The sequence below is a fragment of the Gracilinanus agilis genome, chromosome 5, assembly GCF_016433145.1.
Source record: "Gracilinanus agilis isolate LMUSP501 chromosome 5, AgileGrace, whole genome shotgun sequence".
Lineage (NCBI taxonomy): Eukaryota > Metazoa > Chordata > Mammalia > Didelphimorphia > Didelphidae > Gracilinanus > Gracilinanus agilis.
Genome location: NC_058134.1, coordinates 162,223,130 through 162,238,994, shown reverse-complemented (window position 1 = coordinate 162,238,994; position 15,865 = coordinate 162,223,130). Strand labels below are relative to the sequence as shown.

The window sequence follows — 15,865 nt, the reverse complement described above, 5'->3', positions numbered from 1 at the left end:
ATAATAAGTGTATGCCAGACTTCATGTTAGGAGCTTTAGGCATTATCTCATTTGATCTTCACATCAACTTTGAGATAAGTGCTATTATTATCCCACCTTTACGTTAAAGAAATAGAAGCATGTAAATGACTTAACTATTATCAACAATTTTCTCTCCTGTAAAAATATATATATCTTTTTCAACATGATGAATTTGGAAATATGTATTATATGATAATATATAATCTTGAAAAGAATAAAAAGCTATTATGATTAAAAAAGAATAGAAGCAGAGAGATATCAAAGGACATGCAGGATGACACAAGTTAGTAAGTACTTGAGGCCAGATATGAACTCAGGTCTTAACTCTAGACTTTACACTATATGCTAAGCCACCCTGTTTACTGTTCAATTCAACTTAATTCCCTTCTTTTTTTGATCTTCTACATAATGCTTCATGTAGAGCCTTACATATTATATTTATTTAATAATTATTTTGAATACTTGAACTACTCCATAGTTTTAAGGTATATGCTAAAATTTTATATGTTAATGTAGCCAGTAATTCAATTCCACCCCAAAATTTGTGCATCAAAGCATTTCTGGAAGCAAATTAAGTGACACTTTTTGAGTGGCGATATAAAGCAGGGTAAATGTTGGCTCTAAAAGTACAGAAATACCAATGATAGTATTTCCTTACTTCTTTAAAAGCCTGAATATTGAAGAAGAGAAAGAATAGAGGTTATAGAAAATAAAAATGAAGATGTACAATACAATTTCTGTGGTTCTAATGAAATTCTATGAATTTGGCAAAGTGAATCTCTCCATCCTCCTGAGTATACATAATATGCACATTCAGAAATAGAAATTCATATCCCATTTGGAAAATTGGGAAGTTCTTCTGAGAAACCTCTGACCTTTCTGACTCCCATGGTGGCATTTCCAACTTTTTTCAAATTTTTTTTTCAGCGTTAAAGGCTCTTGTTTCTTTTAGCCAAAGTAAAATAATAACGACAAGGTAAGCCTGAAAACATCAGCAACCCTTCAGTTCTGTAGCATCAGAGCTAGAAATAGTCTTCCTAATGGTTACGTTGGTTAACTCTATACATTTTCCTATATATTTAGTTCTATTTCTTTGACCTCTATATGTGTCCTCTTTCTCCACTAATAATGACTGCATTTGTGAAAGAATGTGCCCAGGTTTAAAGGGGAGATGCTTTGTTTGTATTTTCCTTACTACAATGGTTTGTTAAATGTTTTTGCTTTGAATCATTTATGTTCTTTCACTTAAAAATAAACACTGGCAAAGGACTGTGAGCCACATTATCAGGAGTATAGACCCTTAAAGTTCTTTGAACATGGGGAAACCATTGTCTGAAGGTCTGATACTCTGAGTTGGATAGTGTCCACAATGGGAGATTAATAATGGTTGCATACTGTCCTTGTATGATTCGTTTATGAAAATTTTTTAATGCTACCAAATTCTTATAAGGCACTTCAAAAGGTTAACTTTGTTGAGGAAATTGCATTTTTCATTGTTTTTATTAGAGGGAGAGAAATCATAGGTTTATTTAGGAGAGATTATTGGTTAAAAAGGAAAAAAAAAGTCATAAATAATTTCACATGGCATTTTTTAATGTGGGAAGGTATTTTATTTCATTGCCATTTTAGACCTAGAAAGGACCAGCAAGTTCAATGTATAGGTGAGAAACTGAAGCCTAGAAAGGTTCAGTGGTCTGTCTACCCAAGGTCAGAGAGGTACAAATAGCAAAGCCAGGATTTAAACAAAGAGCCTATGACTCTAAATTCAACTCTATTACATTTTCAACATGTATTACTGGAAAAGTTGGTCACACTGATGAAATGATGAGTTCTTTAGATATTGAAAAACTTTGTTTCAATTTTGGGCTTAATCCAGAGGAAAATAGACTTAAAACTTCAAATGACATCAGAAGCCATCTATAAGCCTCAAATTTTGCAAATGAGGAAGCTAAAGCCTAGAGAGGTTAAAATGACTTGCCTAAAGTCACTCAGGTACTAAGATGGTTGTCAAGGAATGGAAATGAGGTCTCTCTTCTTTCAAGGAACAATGAAAATGGAAATAAGTATTGTATGGTAACATATGAACAACCTAGATCATATTACCTACCATCTTGGGGAGGAGAAAGGGATAGGAAGGAAAGAGAGAATATGGATAGCAAAATGTCCGAAAAATGATCATTAAAAATTGTATCAATGTAAAAAAGAAATAGTCATACTATTATAAAATGCCATTTTAAACATTACAAATAAGACTCTATGTATGTTCCCTACAGAGAGGTGCATCATGGTGTAAATTATTTCTGCAAATGCTACAGCCATAGCAACTGAAGATCTGGGAAAGAAAACCCTTGCCATGAAAGGCTTGACACATAATTTTACATCAGAAACAATTATAATTCTTCAGTGGAAATGACATTGGAAAAGGGACATTAAGCATGATTTTATTACTAAATCCTAAGGAATGGAGGAAAAAGAATAAACCTTTATTTAGTGCCAAGAATATGTCAAGAACAACATGTGGTCAGTGCTTTTATAAATGATACCTCATTCTATCTGAGGACCTGAAAACCATTAGATTTTTTCCATCTTATTTGTAGTTGATACTTTCTATATTTGTTGTTGAGAGCAGAAACTGCCTTAGTTTTATATTTGTATACTTGGGCTTTGAATATATAAAGCATTTGATAAGTGTATCATTTATTCAACTACAAGGAATAAAATATTATCTAAGTCCATGGAGCTTACATTCTAATGGGAGAGCCTAGTACCTGTGTAATTATATACAAAATACATAGAAAGAAATTAAAAACCCGAATAGTTAAATACAAGGTAGTTTTGGAGAAAGCGTCCTAGGAATTGGGACAATTGGGAGAGACTTCCTAGAGAAGATGGTCTTCACAGAAGCCCTCTTTTACCTAAAGGAAGAGAGAACTCCTATGAGGCAGGGGTGAAAACCTAGAGATAGTCCAAAAGGAAAGGCATTAAGTAGACAGAGGCCACTGTTCCTAGAGTGCAGAGGATGGGAAGGGAAGGAATATAAATTAAGGCTAGAAAGATAGGTCAGGGGCAGGAAGGTATGTGTGGGATTTAAAAGCCTAATACAGGAATTTTATTTTCATCCAACAAGAAATAGGTATCCACTAAAGTTTATTTTGTGTTTGTGCATGTTCACATGTATGCATGTGTGAAATGTGTTTATTATATCAGTGCCTAAAGAATGTATTATTCAGTCTGTTTGGCTGCTGAGAATGGCAGAAGTGGATGAGGAGATGCTTTTAAGTTTGGAGAATAAGAAGGTAGCAGTTGCAATTTTGGTGAAGGTCTTAATATAAAAGTGTTTTCCATCAAACATAACTGAGGGGCAAAGATATGATTCTGGTGCCTCATATTGGAATTAATACTTGGATACATCTACAGTCTCATCAACACATCCCCCAAAGGTACTGATAACTTCTCTACTTTATTTAACAGATAATGGTGACATTACACAAAGAGTTGAGAAGTTTTACTATCTAGCAAATAACCAACAAACTATAGTATTTTCATGGTATTATTTTATATTAATATTCATTCTTCAGGAAAAAAACACTGTTACTAAGGATCACTGTACTCTCAAAATCCAAGTAACAGTTACAGACAAAGAAGGAGAGATGAGAAAACCCACAGGCCAACTATCTCATGTTGCAAAAGGAGAATAAAATTAAGTGAGATTGATTTTTTGGGTATCTAAAGCAGCTGAGGTAACCATAAATCTTTCCCTCAACATTAGCCTTGATACTTTGCAGTGGTAGTTGGGAGTAAGTGTATCTGCCATTTTCTTCAGATCCTATCAGAGGGTAGGGCCATCTTTCATCTAGTGCATTTAAACAGTATATATGCATGCACACAGCCTTCCACAATTGTTCCTTCTGTCTAGTTCACAGTAAATGAAAGTAGTTGGCATTTCATATTTCATTCTGTACCGTCAAGTCCTCAATCTTGAAATCATTCTCATTAAATAAACATTAGAGGCACATGTTGGCCATATTTCCCGAATAGTAATGGGAAAGGATGAAGTGAGCCTGAGAATTATCAGACATGTAACAAGAAATTACTTGGGTATAGCCTTCTTGGCAGTATTCTCGGAAGGTGACAATTGTGTTTCTTGTCATCTTATAGATGACAGAAGAGCTTACTTGGATTATCTAGTTTGCCCTGAAGCTCCAAACTCCCATGTGAGGTCTTAACTAGATTAAAATGTACGTGAGAAATGTTCATAAAAATAATGAAAAACACATTTACAACATAGATAATATAGTTTTCTAAGTCAATATGTGGCCTGCAGGGATTCTTTTCAATTTGAATTTTTTTTACACCATTACTTTCCATTTTAGAATCAATACTGTGATTTGGTTCCAAGGCATAAGACCAGTAAGAGCTACACAATGAAGGTTAAGTGACTTGCGTAGGGTCACATAGCTAGGAAGTGTGTGAATCAGATTTGAATCCAGGACTTTCTATCTCTAGGCCTGCCTCTCAATCCACTGAGCCACCTAGCTGCCCCCTTCAATTTGTATTTGGCACCACTGATCTAAATGACCATCTCATGCCTTTTGTATTAGAGATATTAGAGAATAGTTTGTACCTGATTTATCTAATCAGACTGAAATGGCTGGAAAACCTTTGGGGAAAATTGAGATTAAGGTATTTAAATGGATCTCTTTTTTTTTTTAACTTTCTGAGGATCTGTGATATAATCCAATAACATGTAAAGAGTGTGGATAAAAATTAAAATCTATTGAATCTATTGAATATGAGTATGGTTGACTTAATGAGTCTAAAATTAACTAGCTGACATTTAGAAGATTTAGATTAAATTTAAAATCAGTGTGATATTAGCCCATAATATGACTGACTTGAATAATTTTAATAGTAACAAATGAACAATTAATGTCAACTATTCGAGAAAATAAAAATATAAATACGAATCAAACTGATGATGTCATATAATTCACATTACTATCTTTAGTCCTTTTATGTAAACATCTACTTGTAATCTAAAAATCTAGTCAAGATCAGAGTGGAAGGATGGGTAGCAGGAAAGCAGAAAACTGGAATTCTGCCAGAAAACAGTGTTGGACCTGTTCCTGAATGTGTGCCTAGATTCATTTTCTACAAGACGGTAAAAGTACCACCAGGCATTGGCTCAGAAAGGAAACCTAGCCATGCATGTGCAAGCCATCTGTTGGAGGCATGAGGGATTTCCTCCATCTCACAGACTGAGAATCTAGTGTCTTTCCACTCCAAAACCTTGAATACACTTAGCTCAAGGAAAAGAGAACAGGAAAAATAAAACAACCATGCATTTTGACCTCGGGTTTAGTGATTTAATTTCTCATTGTTTGACTTTATAACAGAGAATAGTCATTGTGTTACACAAAATGTAGATGACAGAAGAAAATGGTTAAAATAAAGATTGCCTTCCTTTACCAAAATAATTAGCCTATTAATTAAATAAGCATATCTATGATAACTGTTTTTTTTCTCAATCCTTGTTATTTTTCCTTCTCTTAGATTTATGTTAAATACAAGGACTTGTATACTGTGGAACCCAACAACGCACGTCAGCTGGTAGAAATTGCAGCCAGGGATATTGAAAAACTACTGAGCAACAGATCCAAAGCCTTGGTGGTGAGTTTATGTCCAATTGACTTCTTTTCTTCTGTCTCTTAATATAGTTTTAATCCTTTGTATTGAATCAGAAGATTTAGGGGGCATGTGAAACTTTGTAAATGTTTGTCTGAGGTATTTAGGATATGGCATATTAAGGTTTTTCCCACCTGGATTAGATTGTAATCTCACTGTGGGGGAGGTATTGTTCCATTCTTTCCTCTGTAAACTAAACTCCAGAAAGCATGATGTTACGATCAAAAATGATAAAGACTGATATAATAAGAGAAATTAGTAGTTTAATTAAGGCCATGCTGATAGGGATAAAATCATTAGGCCACGCACCTGTAAGAATTCACATTGCCTCAGTCATTTTTACCTTTCCTATCCTTCTGCGCTGGGTAGCTAAGAGGAAGTTCAAAGTCACTTCCCCCTATTTAAAACAGTCCCTCACCTTGAATACATAATCCAAAACAGGAAACCCATTGGGAATCATGGGAAATGTAGTTTCAAAGTCTCCCACATGTCCATAGGGAGTCTGCTAGACACTTCCCTGAATTTAAAACAAACAATGGATATATACAAAATATCTATATGTGTGTGTATATGTATATTTATGTGTATATATATGCACTCATATATTAAAATAATAGGTGAGGATTGAGAATATGGAAAGTATAGTTTTTTTACTTAAATGTAATATTTGCCAGATTGTATATAGACACATGTGTGTGAAAGAGATATAGAAATGTTGGATCTTAAAGCTGTTTGAATAAATGAAATTTTAAAAAGTAGATAATCACAAAGAGGAAGGATACTTTTAATTAAATGAAACACTGGTGTTTTATTCTATTTCAAATAATTGAAAGATGGCAGTATTAATCATACACAAAGAAGTAAAAGAGACCAGTCACTTTAAAGAAATGTAATTCCTCTAAACATAACTTAAGGAGGCAGGAAATATTATTGATCATTGTAAGGGTGTAATGTCTACTGCTATATGTTAAAAAGCAAAGTATGATCATTTCTTTCTGTGAGTTTTCAGCATAACAAAGCATGAAAAATAAGTGGTTTACATTTAATTCTGCTTATAGAGAATATTTGGGCAATGGGATAATTAAATTTTTGTTAGCTGAGAATTCCTCTTAAATGGAGGTTCTTGATCTTTTTTTTACTTTCATCTAGAACCCTATAGTAGATTAGTGAAGACTATAGACTCATAGGAATTATATTTTTATTTAATCTTGTAATGGAAGGAAATGTTAAGTTTTAGCTAACAGTTGATTAAAATAAAGATGCAATTTTTTAACACCAAAATTCATAGGACCACCTACCTTCTCCCCTAAGAATCTTATGACATTTCTTGAGGATTTTTGGTTAACCTTTGTAGTCTAAATATCCCATACCAGGATTACTCATTTTCAAAGAATAAGAATAAAATGAATTTATCACTAAAGCAATGCAGAAAACAGTTTAATCTTCCTTTGATTCAGGAGGCAATTAAAGCTCTTGTAGTGCCTCCAGGTTTTCATAATAGCTTACATTTTATAGTGTTTTAAAGCTTACAAAGACTTTCTTCACAATGGTCCTGAGTTAAGTAATGTAAGTAGTATTATCCCATTTTTAAAGAACTTGGGAGAGGTTTTGTTGTGTGCTGATGGGCATGTAGTTAGTATGTAATAAAACTGGGAACTGAGCCCACATCTCCTGGAGTCAAGTTCAGGACTATGTCCCTTGTATTGCCCTCACCTCATGCAGTGCTACAAATATAGCAGGTAAAGTAAACTGGGCTAAATCTTACTGAAAGATATTTATTGAGGAAATGAACTGAGATATGCTACTAAGAAAGATGAGGTGGAAATCTGGGTTCTAAGTTGACTTTTCTCTTTCTTTTATTTTGGTCACTATCATCATATCTCACGTTTTGTATGACTTAAATCACAGCCCTAAATCTTGGCTGGTTCATGATTCTCCTGATGGATGGATACATACATATATACATACATACATACATACATACATACATACATAGACAAAAATAGATAGATACAAAGATAGAGTAAGGTATTGAGATAAATAATAGAGATATTGCTAAACACATAGATATAGATATATGTGTATATCAATATACATATGGATATTTAGATATATATGCAGATGTTTTTGCAAATATATAGATATACAAACATATCATAACATTTTTACTTTTGTAGCATTTTTAACTTCTGTGCAAAAAAAAAAACACCAAAAAACAAAGTTTACCCTAAGTTTGCCCATACCTATAATTCTGCCTATTTATCTGCTTGAACTTAACCTATTTCCCTTTACTAAAAGCATTTTGTATCACTGTTTCAGCATGTTTTGATGTTTTATTTGGGCACTTTTGCGTACTGTTATAGTTATCTGTTTTGTCAATTGTCTTCATAAGGAAATTTAATAGAAATATGCTTAAAACTCTGCTGCACATTTCTTTACTTGTAAAACATTTATTTTTCCAGATAAACATGTTTTTAATGTGGAAATAGTTATGCTGATATGAATGCACACATAAAAACATTTTGGGAAACTAAATTCTTTTAGTATCTCTTTTGTGAATAGGTGGCTCTGTGATTTCCTTCAGAATGTGGAATTCTTTCTCTCATTTTAGATTGCAATCCATTCATAACTTAGAAGAAACATTTCTATTTGAGTGTGACACCACTACATTGTGGCACATTGATCTTTTTCTTTGCCTAATGTTAGTATTGTTATTTTCCATATATGTACATACATATGTTATTGCATGTACATATATTTCTCATATATAAGATGTTCCAAAAGTCTTCCTGTAGAAAGTTAGGTGGCCTGGAGGCAGAAAGACCTGAATTATTCAGCCACTGATACTAATTAACAGTATGATCCTAGGCAAATCACACTCACTCTCTTTTCTTCAGTTTCCTCATCTTTAAAATAGGAATAATGATGCACCTACCTCCCAGGGGTTGTTGTGAGGACCAAATAAGAGAACTATAGAGTACTGAGTAACACCTGACACTCCGTAGGCATTCTAAATGTTTTTATAATTATTATTAATAATAAAATTATTAGAGTTTTAAGCTTCACTAAGACAATTGGGGCACCCAGCAAATGGGAATTTTCATTCTTGCAGTGCACTCTCCATGAGTAAGTTTTTCTACAATATTGAAATTTAAAGGCTTAAAGAATTGTCAGGGGTCATTGAGATGCTATTTATTAGGACCGGAGCCCATGCTTGCTTTTTATTCTCCAAACTAAGCAGCCTCTCTTATGGATTTGAAGATTAAAATAGTGCCCGGCTCATCCTAGGCACTTAATAAATATTTATTTATTGATTGACTGATTGATTGAATCTGGCACATTTCTTAATGTGCCACACTGATTTCTAAAGTCTTTTCAATTTAAATACCATATCACCCGTGTGCAGTCTTCCTTTAGACGTGACAGCTGACCTTTAAAGTCTCTTTGGCAAGAGGGAAAAAAAAAAATACTTCTTTACAAGTATTGCCAGACACTACTATGCTAGGCTGAAATGTCTGCAAGTGTTAATGAACAATTCCAGAGGGGAAACTGATGCAATAAAACAACTCATCCTCCAGCGATATCTCCTACGGGACAACAGTGAGTGACATCAGGAGCCTCATTGTTCACATATCAGCCTAGCAAAGGGATTCCACTGAGTAAATGAAGGTCTCTAGGCTCTTTGCTGAAATAAAGTTGGGGGGAGGTTATCATGAACAAATACTGGTGGTGATTTTTCCAATTATAGCTTTACGTGTTTCCCTTAGGTTGCAAGGGTAACTTTAATTAAAAATTAATGCATCCAATATGAAGCTTTGAAAAATTTCATATGTCCTTGCTTTTACTTCAACATCAATGTTGAGCTATTTACAAGATATATCGGTAAGGAAAACTGAAGGCCTTTTAAACTTAAATTTATTGTTTCTATTGGCTATCTAGATTATTAATATTTGTTGAAAACCTGAATTTTCCCATACACTTCTAACATTTCTCTAAGACAGTTTTTTTTAAATTTTGTTTCCTTGTTTCTTGGATCTATTTGATAGTCTGTTGAAGCCCACAGACCTTTTTTTCAGTCATAGAAACAAATTACAAATTTTGTACAGTGACAAAAATAAAACAAATTACAGACTGCAGGTTAAGAATCCTTCTTCCTAGATACCAAGGAACTTATGAGAAAGAACATTCAGAAAAAGAACCGTGAGAGTAGAAACTGAGAAGAAAAACTCGACTGATCACATGGTTCAATGAGGACATGATTGGGGTTTGGGCTTTAAAAGATCACTCTATTGGAAATATGAATAGTATGGAAATAGATTTTGAACAATGATACATATATAACCCAGTGGAGTTACTTGTAAGCTCTAGGGGGAGGGGAGTAAAGCGGGGTGGGAAAAATCATGAATCATGTAACCATGGGAAAAATATCCTAAATAAATAAATAATCTTTCCTCCTAAAGACACAGAAAATTGTTACTTCATATTTTGATATAATTTCAAAATTCAAAAATTTTTCATCCAAGATGAATTTTACTTTTAAATTGAGTTTTACCATTGGGGGTAAAAATGAGTTTCACATTATTTACATGTATATTGAAAATAACTTGACAATTTTTGTTATATCCTGTGTGAACTGGGAGCTTCTTCGCATATTTATATGAAATATGTGTATATGGGTATATACATATGCATATTTTTTATGATGGACACATTTACTTCATTTATATACATACTATCATATTTACACAATGATATCTAAATCTCTATTAGATATACCGATTTGTATATCAATCAAGCAATATGTATTTAAGGAACTACTTTGTAGCTGAAACTGTACTTGGCACAAAGAGGGATATAAATCCAAAATAAGATGGCCCTTCCCCTCAAAGAGTTAATATTCTAAAAAAAAGATTAAATGCACATAGGGAAATAATAAGGAATAGAATTTTGGTATCAAGAATTAAGGAGATTATGAATGGAGCTATCAGTCAATAGATTTTTGCATCCTTTCTTTGAAAGAACAATAGGTAGAAATGGATGGACAGGAACCTTGTATACAGAGCTTGGAAGCAAGGGAAATGGTCAGATACAAAAAGTGGATAGACTCTTAGGAATCCTAGTTTTTAACTGGATGGGACAAAAAGTCCAATATATGATCAGCAATAGATTACATAAACCATTAAATAAGTAAATTTCTTCTAAAACAGGGGGTAGGGTTCTGTAAGAGTGGGATAGATAGCATACGATTCTACTGAATTATTATTTTTGGCTTACTTGTGCTGTTCTTCCCTTTTCCCTTTGATGAACTTGACTTCACCTTAACTATTTCAAAACTCAATAAGGAAAGACTATCCCATGTAAAAGCACCAGATGTATTCAGTTACATGATTTTAATTAATTAGAACAATCATATTGACATACCCCTCATACCAGACTTCATTTATATGCATTATTTCATTTGATCCTTATATCAAATCTATAAGGTTGATGCTATTATTATACTTAGTTTATAAATAAAAATGAAAGTAAATATGATTAAAATACTTAACTATCATTTACAGTCTGCATTCCCAATCATATCCCCATCAAACTGTGTGATCAAGCAGTTTTTCTTCTATATTTCTACTCCCACAGTTCTTTCTCTGGATGTGGATAGATTTCTTTCTCATAAGTCTCTCAGAATTGTCCTGGGCCATTGCATTGCTGCTAGTAGAGGAGTCCATTACTTTCAATTGTGCCACAGTGTATCTGTCTCTGTGTACAATGTTCTCTGGTTCTGCTCCTTTTGTACTACATCAGTTCCTGGAGGTCATTCCAGTTCACATGGAATTACTCCAGTTCATTATTCCTTTTAGCATAATAGTATCCCATCACCCACAGATACCACAATTTGTTTAGCCATTCCCCAATTGTAGGGCATCCCCTCATTTTCCAAATTTTTGCCATCACAAAGAGTACGGCTATAAATATTTTTGTATGAGACTTTTTCCTTATTATCTCTTTGGGGTATAAACCCAGCAGCAGTATGACTGGATCAAAGGGCAGGCATCTTTTAAAGCCCTTTGGGCATAGTTACAAAATGCCTTCCAGAATGGTTGGATCAATCGACAACTCCACCAGCAATGCATTAGTGTCCCAATTTCTCCACATCCCCTCCAACCTTTATTACTTTCCTTTGCTGTCATATTAGCCAAACTGCTAGCTGTGAGGTGGTACCTCAGAGTTGTTTTGATTTGCATTTCTCTAATTATAAGAGACTGAGAACACTTTTTCATGTGCTTATTAATAGTTTTGATTTCTTTATCTAAAAATTTCCTGTTCATGTCCCTTGCCAATTTATCAATTGGGGAATGGTTTGATTTTTTTGTACAAATGATTTAGCTTCTTATGAATTTGAGTAATTAGACCTTTATCCGAGATTTTTGTTATAAAGACTTTTTTCAATTTGTTGCTTCTCTTCTAATTTTGGTTGTGCTGGTTTTGTTTGTACAAAAACTTTTTAATTTAATGTAATCAAAATTGTTCATTTTACATTTTGTAATATTCTCTATCTCTTGCTTGGTCTTAAAATCTTTCCTTTCCCATAGATCTGATAGGCATACTATTCTATGTTCACCTAATTTACTTATAGTTTCCTTCTTTATATTTGTTATTCACCCATTCTGAATTTATCTTGGTGTATGGTGCGAGATGTTCATCTTAACCTAATCTCTCCCATACTGTTTTCCAATTTTCACAGCAGTTTATGTCAAATAGTAGGTTTTTGTCCCCAAAGCTGGGATCTTTGGGTTTATCAAACACTAGCTTGCTGAGGTAACTTACCCCAAGTCTATTCCACTGATCCTCCCTTCTGTCTCTTAGCCAGTACCATATTGTTTTGATGACCACTGCTTTATAGTATAGTTAAGGATCCGGTACTGCTAGGCCACCATCCTTTATATTTTTCTCATTATTTCACTTGCTATTCTTGATCTTTTGTTCTTCTAAATGAAATTTGTTATAGTTTTTTTCTATTTCAGTAAAAATATTTCTTAGTAGCTTGATAGGTATGGCACTGAATAAGTAAATTAATTTGGGTAGGATTGTCATTTTTATTATATTAGCTCATCCTACCCATGAACAATTAATGCTTTTCCAACTGTTTAGATCTTGTTTTAATTGTGTGGAAAGTGTTTTGTTGTTGTGTTCATATAATTACTGTTTTTATCTTGGCAAATTGATACCTAAATATTTTATATGGTCTAGGGCAGTGATGGGCAAACTACAACCCGCAGACCAGATATGGGCCAGAATGTTCTATTCAGTCATGTGACATTATTTCTGATCTGACCAATACAACGAGTAGGATACAATACAATGAAACTTTGAAAGAGTTGCCTTAGAAACAGACAGAAAGATGAGCATTTCCTTTCCTTTGGCCCCCTCTTTAAAAAATTTGCCCATCACTGGTCTAGGGTGATTTTAAATGGAATTTCTCTTTCTATCTCTTGTTGCTGAGTTGTGTTGGAAATATATAGAAATGCTGATTATTTATGTGGGTTTATTTTGTACCCTGCAACTTTGCTGAAGTTTTTGATTATTTTGATTAAAAAATAGTTTTTTTTAGTTGATTCTCTAGGATTTTTTTAAGTAGACCATCATATCATCTGCAAAGAGTGATAGTTTAGTCTCCTTATTGCCTATTTTAATGGCTTCAATTTATTTTTCTTTTCTAATTGCTACTACTGGTGTTTCTAGTACAATGCTAAATAAAAGAGGTTATAACGGGAATCCTTGTTTCACTCCTGATCTCATTTGGAAGGCTTCTAATTTATCCCCATTACAGATGATACTTGCTGATAGTTTTAAATATATATTGTTTATTACTTTTAGGAAAGGCCCTTATATTCCTATATTTTCTAATATTTTCAATAGGAATGAGTTTTGTATTTTGTCGAAAGCTTTTCTCCATCTATTGAGATAATCATATGTTTTCTGTTGGTTTGGTTGTTGATATGGTAAACTATGTGGATGGTTTTCCTAATATTAAATGATCCTTGCATTCCTGGTATAAATCCCAACAGATCATAGTGAATAGTCCTCATGATCACTTGCTGGATTCTTTTTGCTAGTATTCTATTTAAGGTTTTTGCTTTGGTCTGTAGTTTTCTTTCTCTGTTTTTGGTCTGCCTGGCTTTGGAATGAGTACCATGTTAGTATCATAAAAGGAATTTAATAGAACTCCTTCCTTTCTTATTTTGTCAAATAGTTTGTATGGTATTGGAATTAGTTGTTCTTTAAATGTTTGATAGAATTCACTTGTGAATCCATCTAGCCCTGGGTTTTTTCCCCCTTAGGGGAAAAATGACTTTAATGGCTTGTTTGATTTATTTTTCTGATATGGGATTATTTAAGTATTTTATTTCATCTTCTGTTAATCTAGGCAGTTTATATTTCTGTAAATTTTCATCCATATCACCTAGATAACCATATTTGTTGCCATATAATTGGGCAAAATAGTTGTTAATAATTACCTTACTTTCCTCTTCATTAGAAGTGAGGTCTCTTTTTCATCTTTGATACTGTTAAATTGGTTTTCTTCTTTCCATTTTTTTAGATTAACCAGTAATTTATCTATTTTATTTTTTTCAAAGTATCAGTTCCTAGTCTTATTTATTAATTCAAGAGTTCTTTTACTTTCAATTTTATTGATTTCTCCTTTAATTTTTAGGATTTCCAATTTAGTTTTCATCCTGGGATTTTTAATTTCTTCTCTTTCTAGTTTTTAAATTTGCATGCCCAATTCTTGACCTCTTCCCTCTATGATTTGTTAATATATGCACCCAGGGATATAATTTCCCCCTCAGTACTGTTTTAGCTGCATCCCATAGTTTTTATATGATGTCTTCTCATTATCATTCTCTTCAACAAAATTATTATTTCTATGATTTATTCTTTAACCAACCAATTTTGGAGGATAGAATTCAACACCCCAATGGATCCAGATGATCTTCTCTCTCAGAATTGATTCCACTGAGAGTAAGATTTAAGTATTACCTATTAGCACTCTTCCTCTCCTTCTTATAATAGTATTCTTCCCCTCCCCCTCCCATGTACCTCTTTATGTGGTATAATTTATCTTATTTTTCTTCTTCCTTCAAGTTTCTCTTAGTGCCATCGTCTATTCCCCTCCCCCCTTTTAACATATCATCTTAAACTACTTAATACCCCAAACTCTACTTATGAATAATTCTTCTAACTACTACAATAGTGAAAACAGTTTTTGAGAGTTACAAATATCATTTTTCCATATATAAATATAAATAATTTGACCTTACTGAAGCCTTTAATATTTTCCCCTCTTTTTTGTTTTCCTTTTCATGTTTCTCTTGAATTTTGTATTTGGACATCAAATTTTCCACTTAATTCTGGTCTTTTCTTTACAAATACCTAGAAAGCTTCTATTTTGTTAAATGCCCATACTTTCCCCTGGAAGTATATAGTCAGTTTTGATGGGTAGGTGATCCTTTGTTGTAGACGCAATTCTCTTGCCTTTCTGAATATCATATTCTAAGCCTTGTGGTCCTTTAGTATGGAAGGTGCCAGATCCTGTGTAATCCTGATTGGTGCTGCTTGATATCTGAATTATCTCTTTCAGGCCTCTTGCAATATTTTCTCCTTAGCTTGGAAGCTTTTGAATTTGGCAATTACATTTATTGGGGTTGTCTTTTGAGGATTCAATGTAAAGGGTAATCTATGGATTCTTTCAATGTCTGTTTTGCCTTCTTGGTCAAAAATATCATAAATTTTTTTCTTGGATAATTTCTTGTAATATCATGTCAGACTTCTGTTTTTTCTAGATTTTCAGGTAGACCTATAATTCTCAAATTGTCTCTCCTGGACTTGTTTTCCATGTCCATCATCTACTCAATGAGATATTTCATGTTTCCTTCTATTTTTATCATTCTTTTGACTTTGCTTTATTAATTCTTGCTGTCTTGCAAGATCATTAGCTTCTACTTGCCCAATTCTAGTCTTTAAAGACTGGTTTTCAGCTATGATCTTTTGATTTTCCTTTTCATTTTGGTCTAACCTACTTTTCATGTCTTCCAGCAGGTCAATTCTGGTCTCCAATTTGATTATTATTTCATAGGATTTCTGTCCCTATTTTTCCAAGTGG

General features: G+C 33.2%; 1 protein-coding gene across 1 annotated transcript in view; it reads left to right on the top strand.

Annotated features, from left to right (window-relative positions):
• CACNA2D1 (calcium voltage-gated channel auxiliary subunit alpha2delta 1) overlaps positions 1–15,865 on the top strand; it is a 644,980-nt gene that overhangs the window by 144,292 nt on the left and 484,823 nt on the right. The window contains exon 3 of the mRNA XM_044679055.1: positions 5,575–5,691. Coding sequence (XP_044534990.1) covers positions 5,575–5,691 — 117 coding nt within the window. The remainder of the gene's footprint in view (positions 1–5,574; positions 5,692–15,865) is intronic.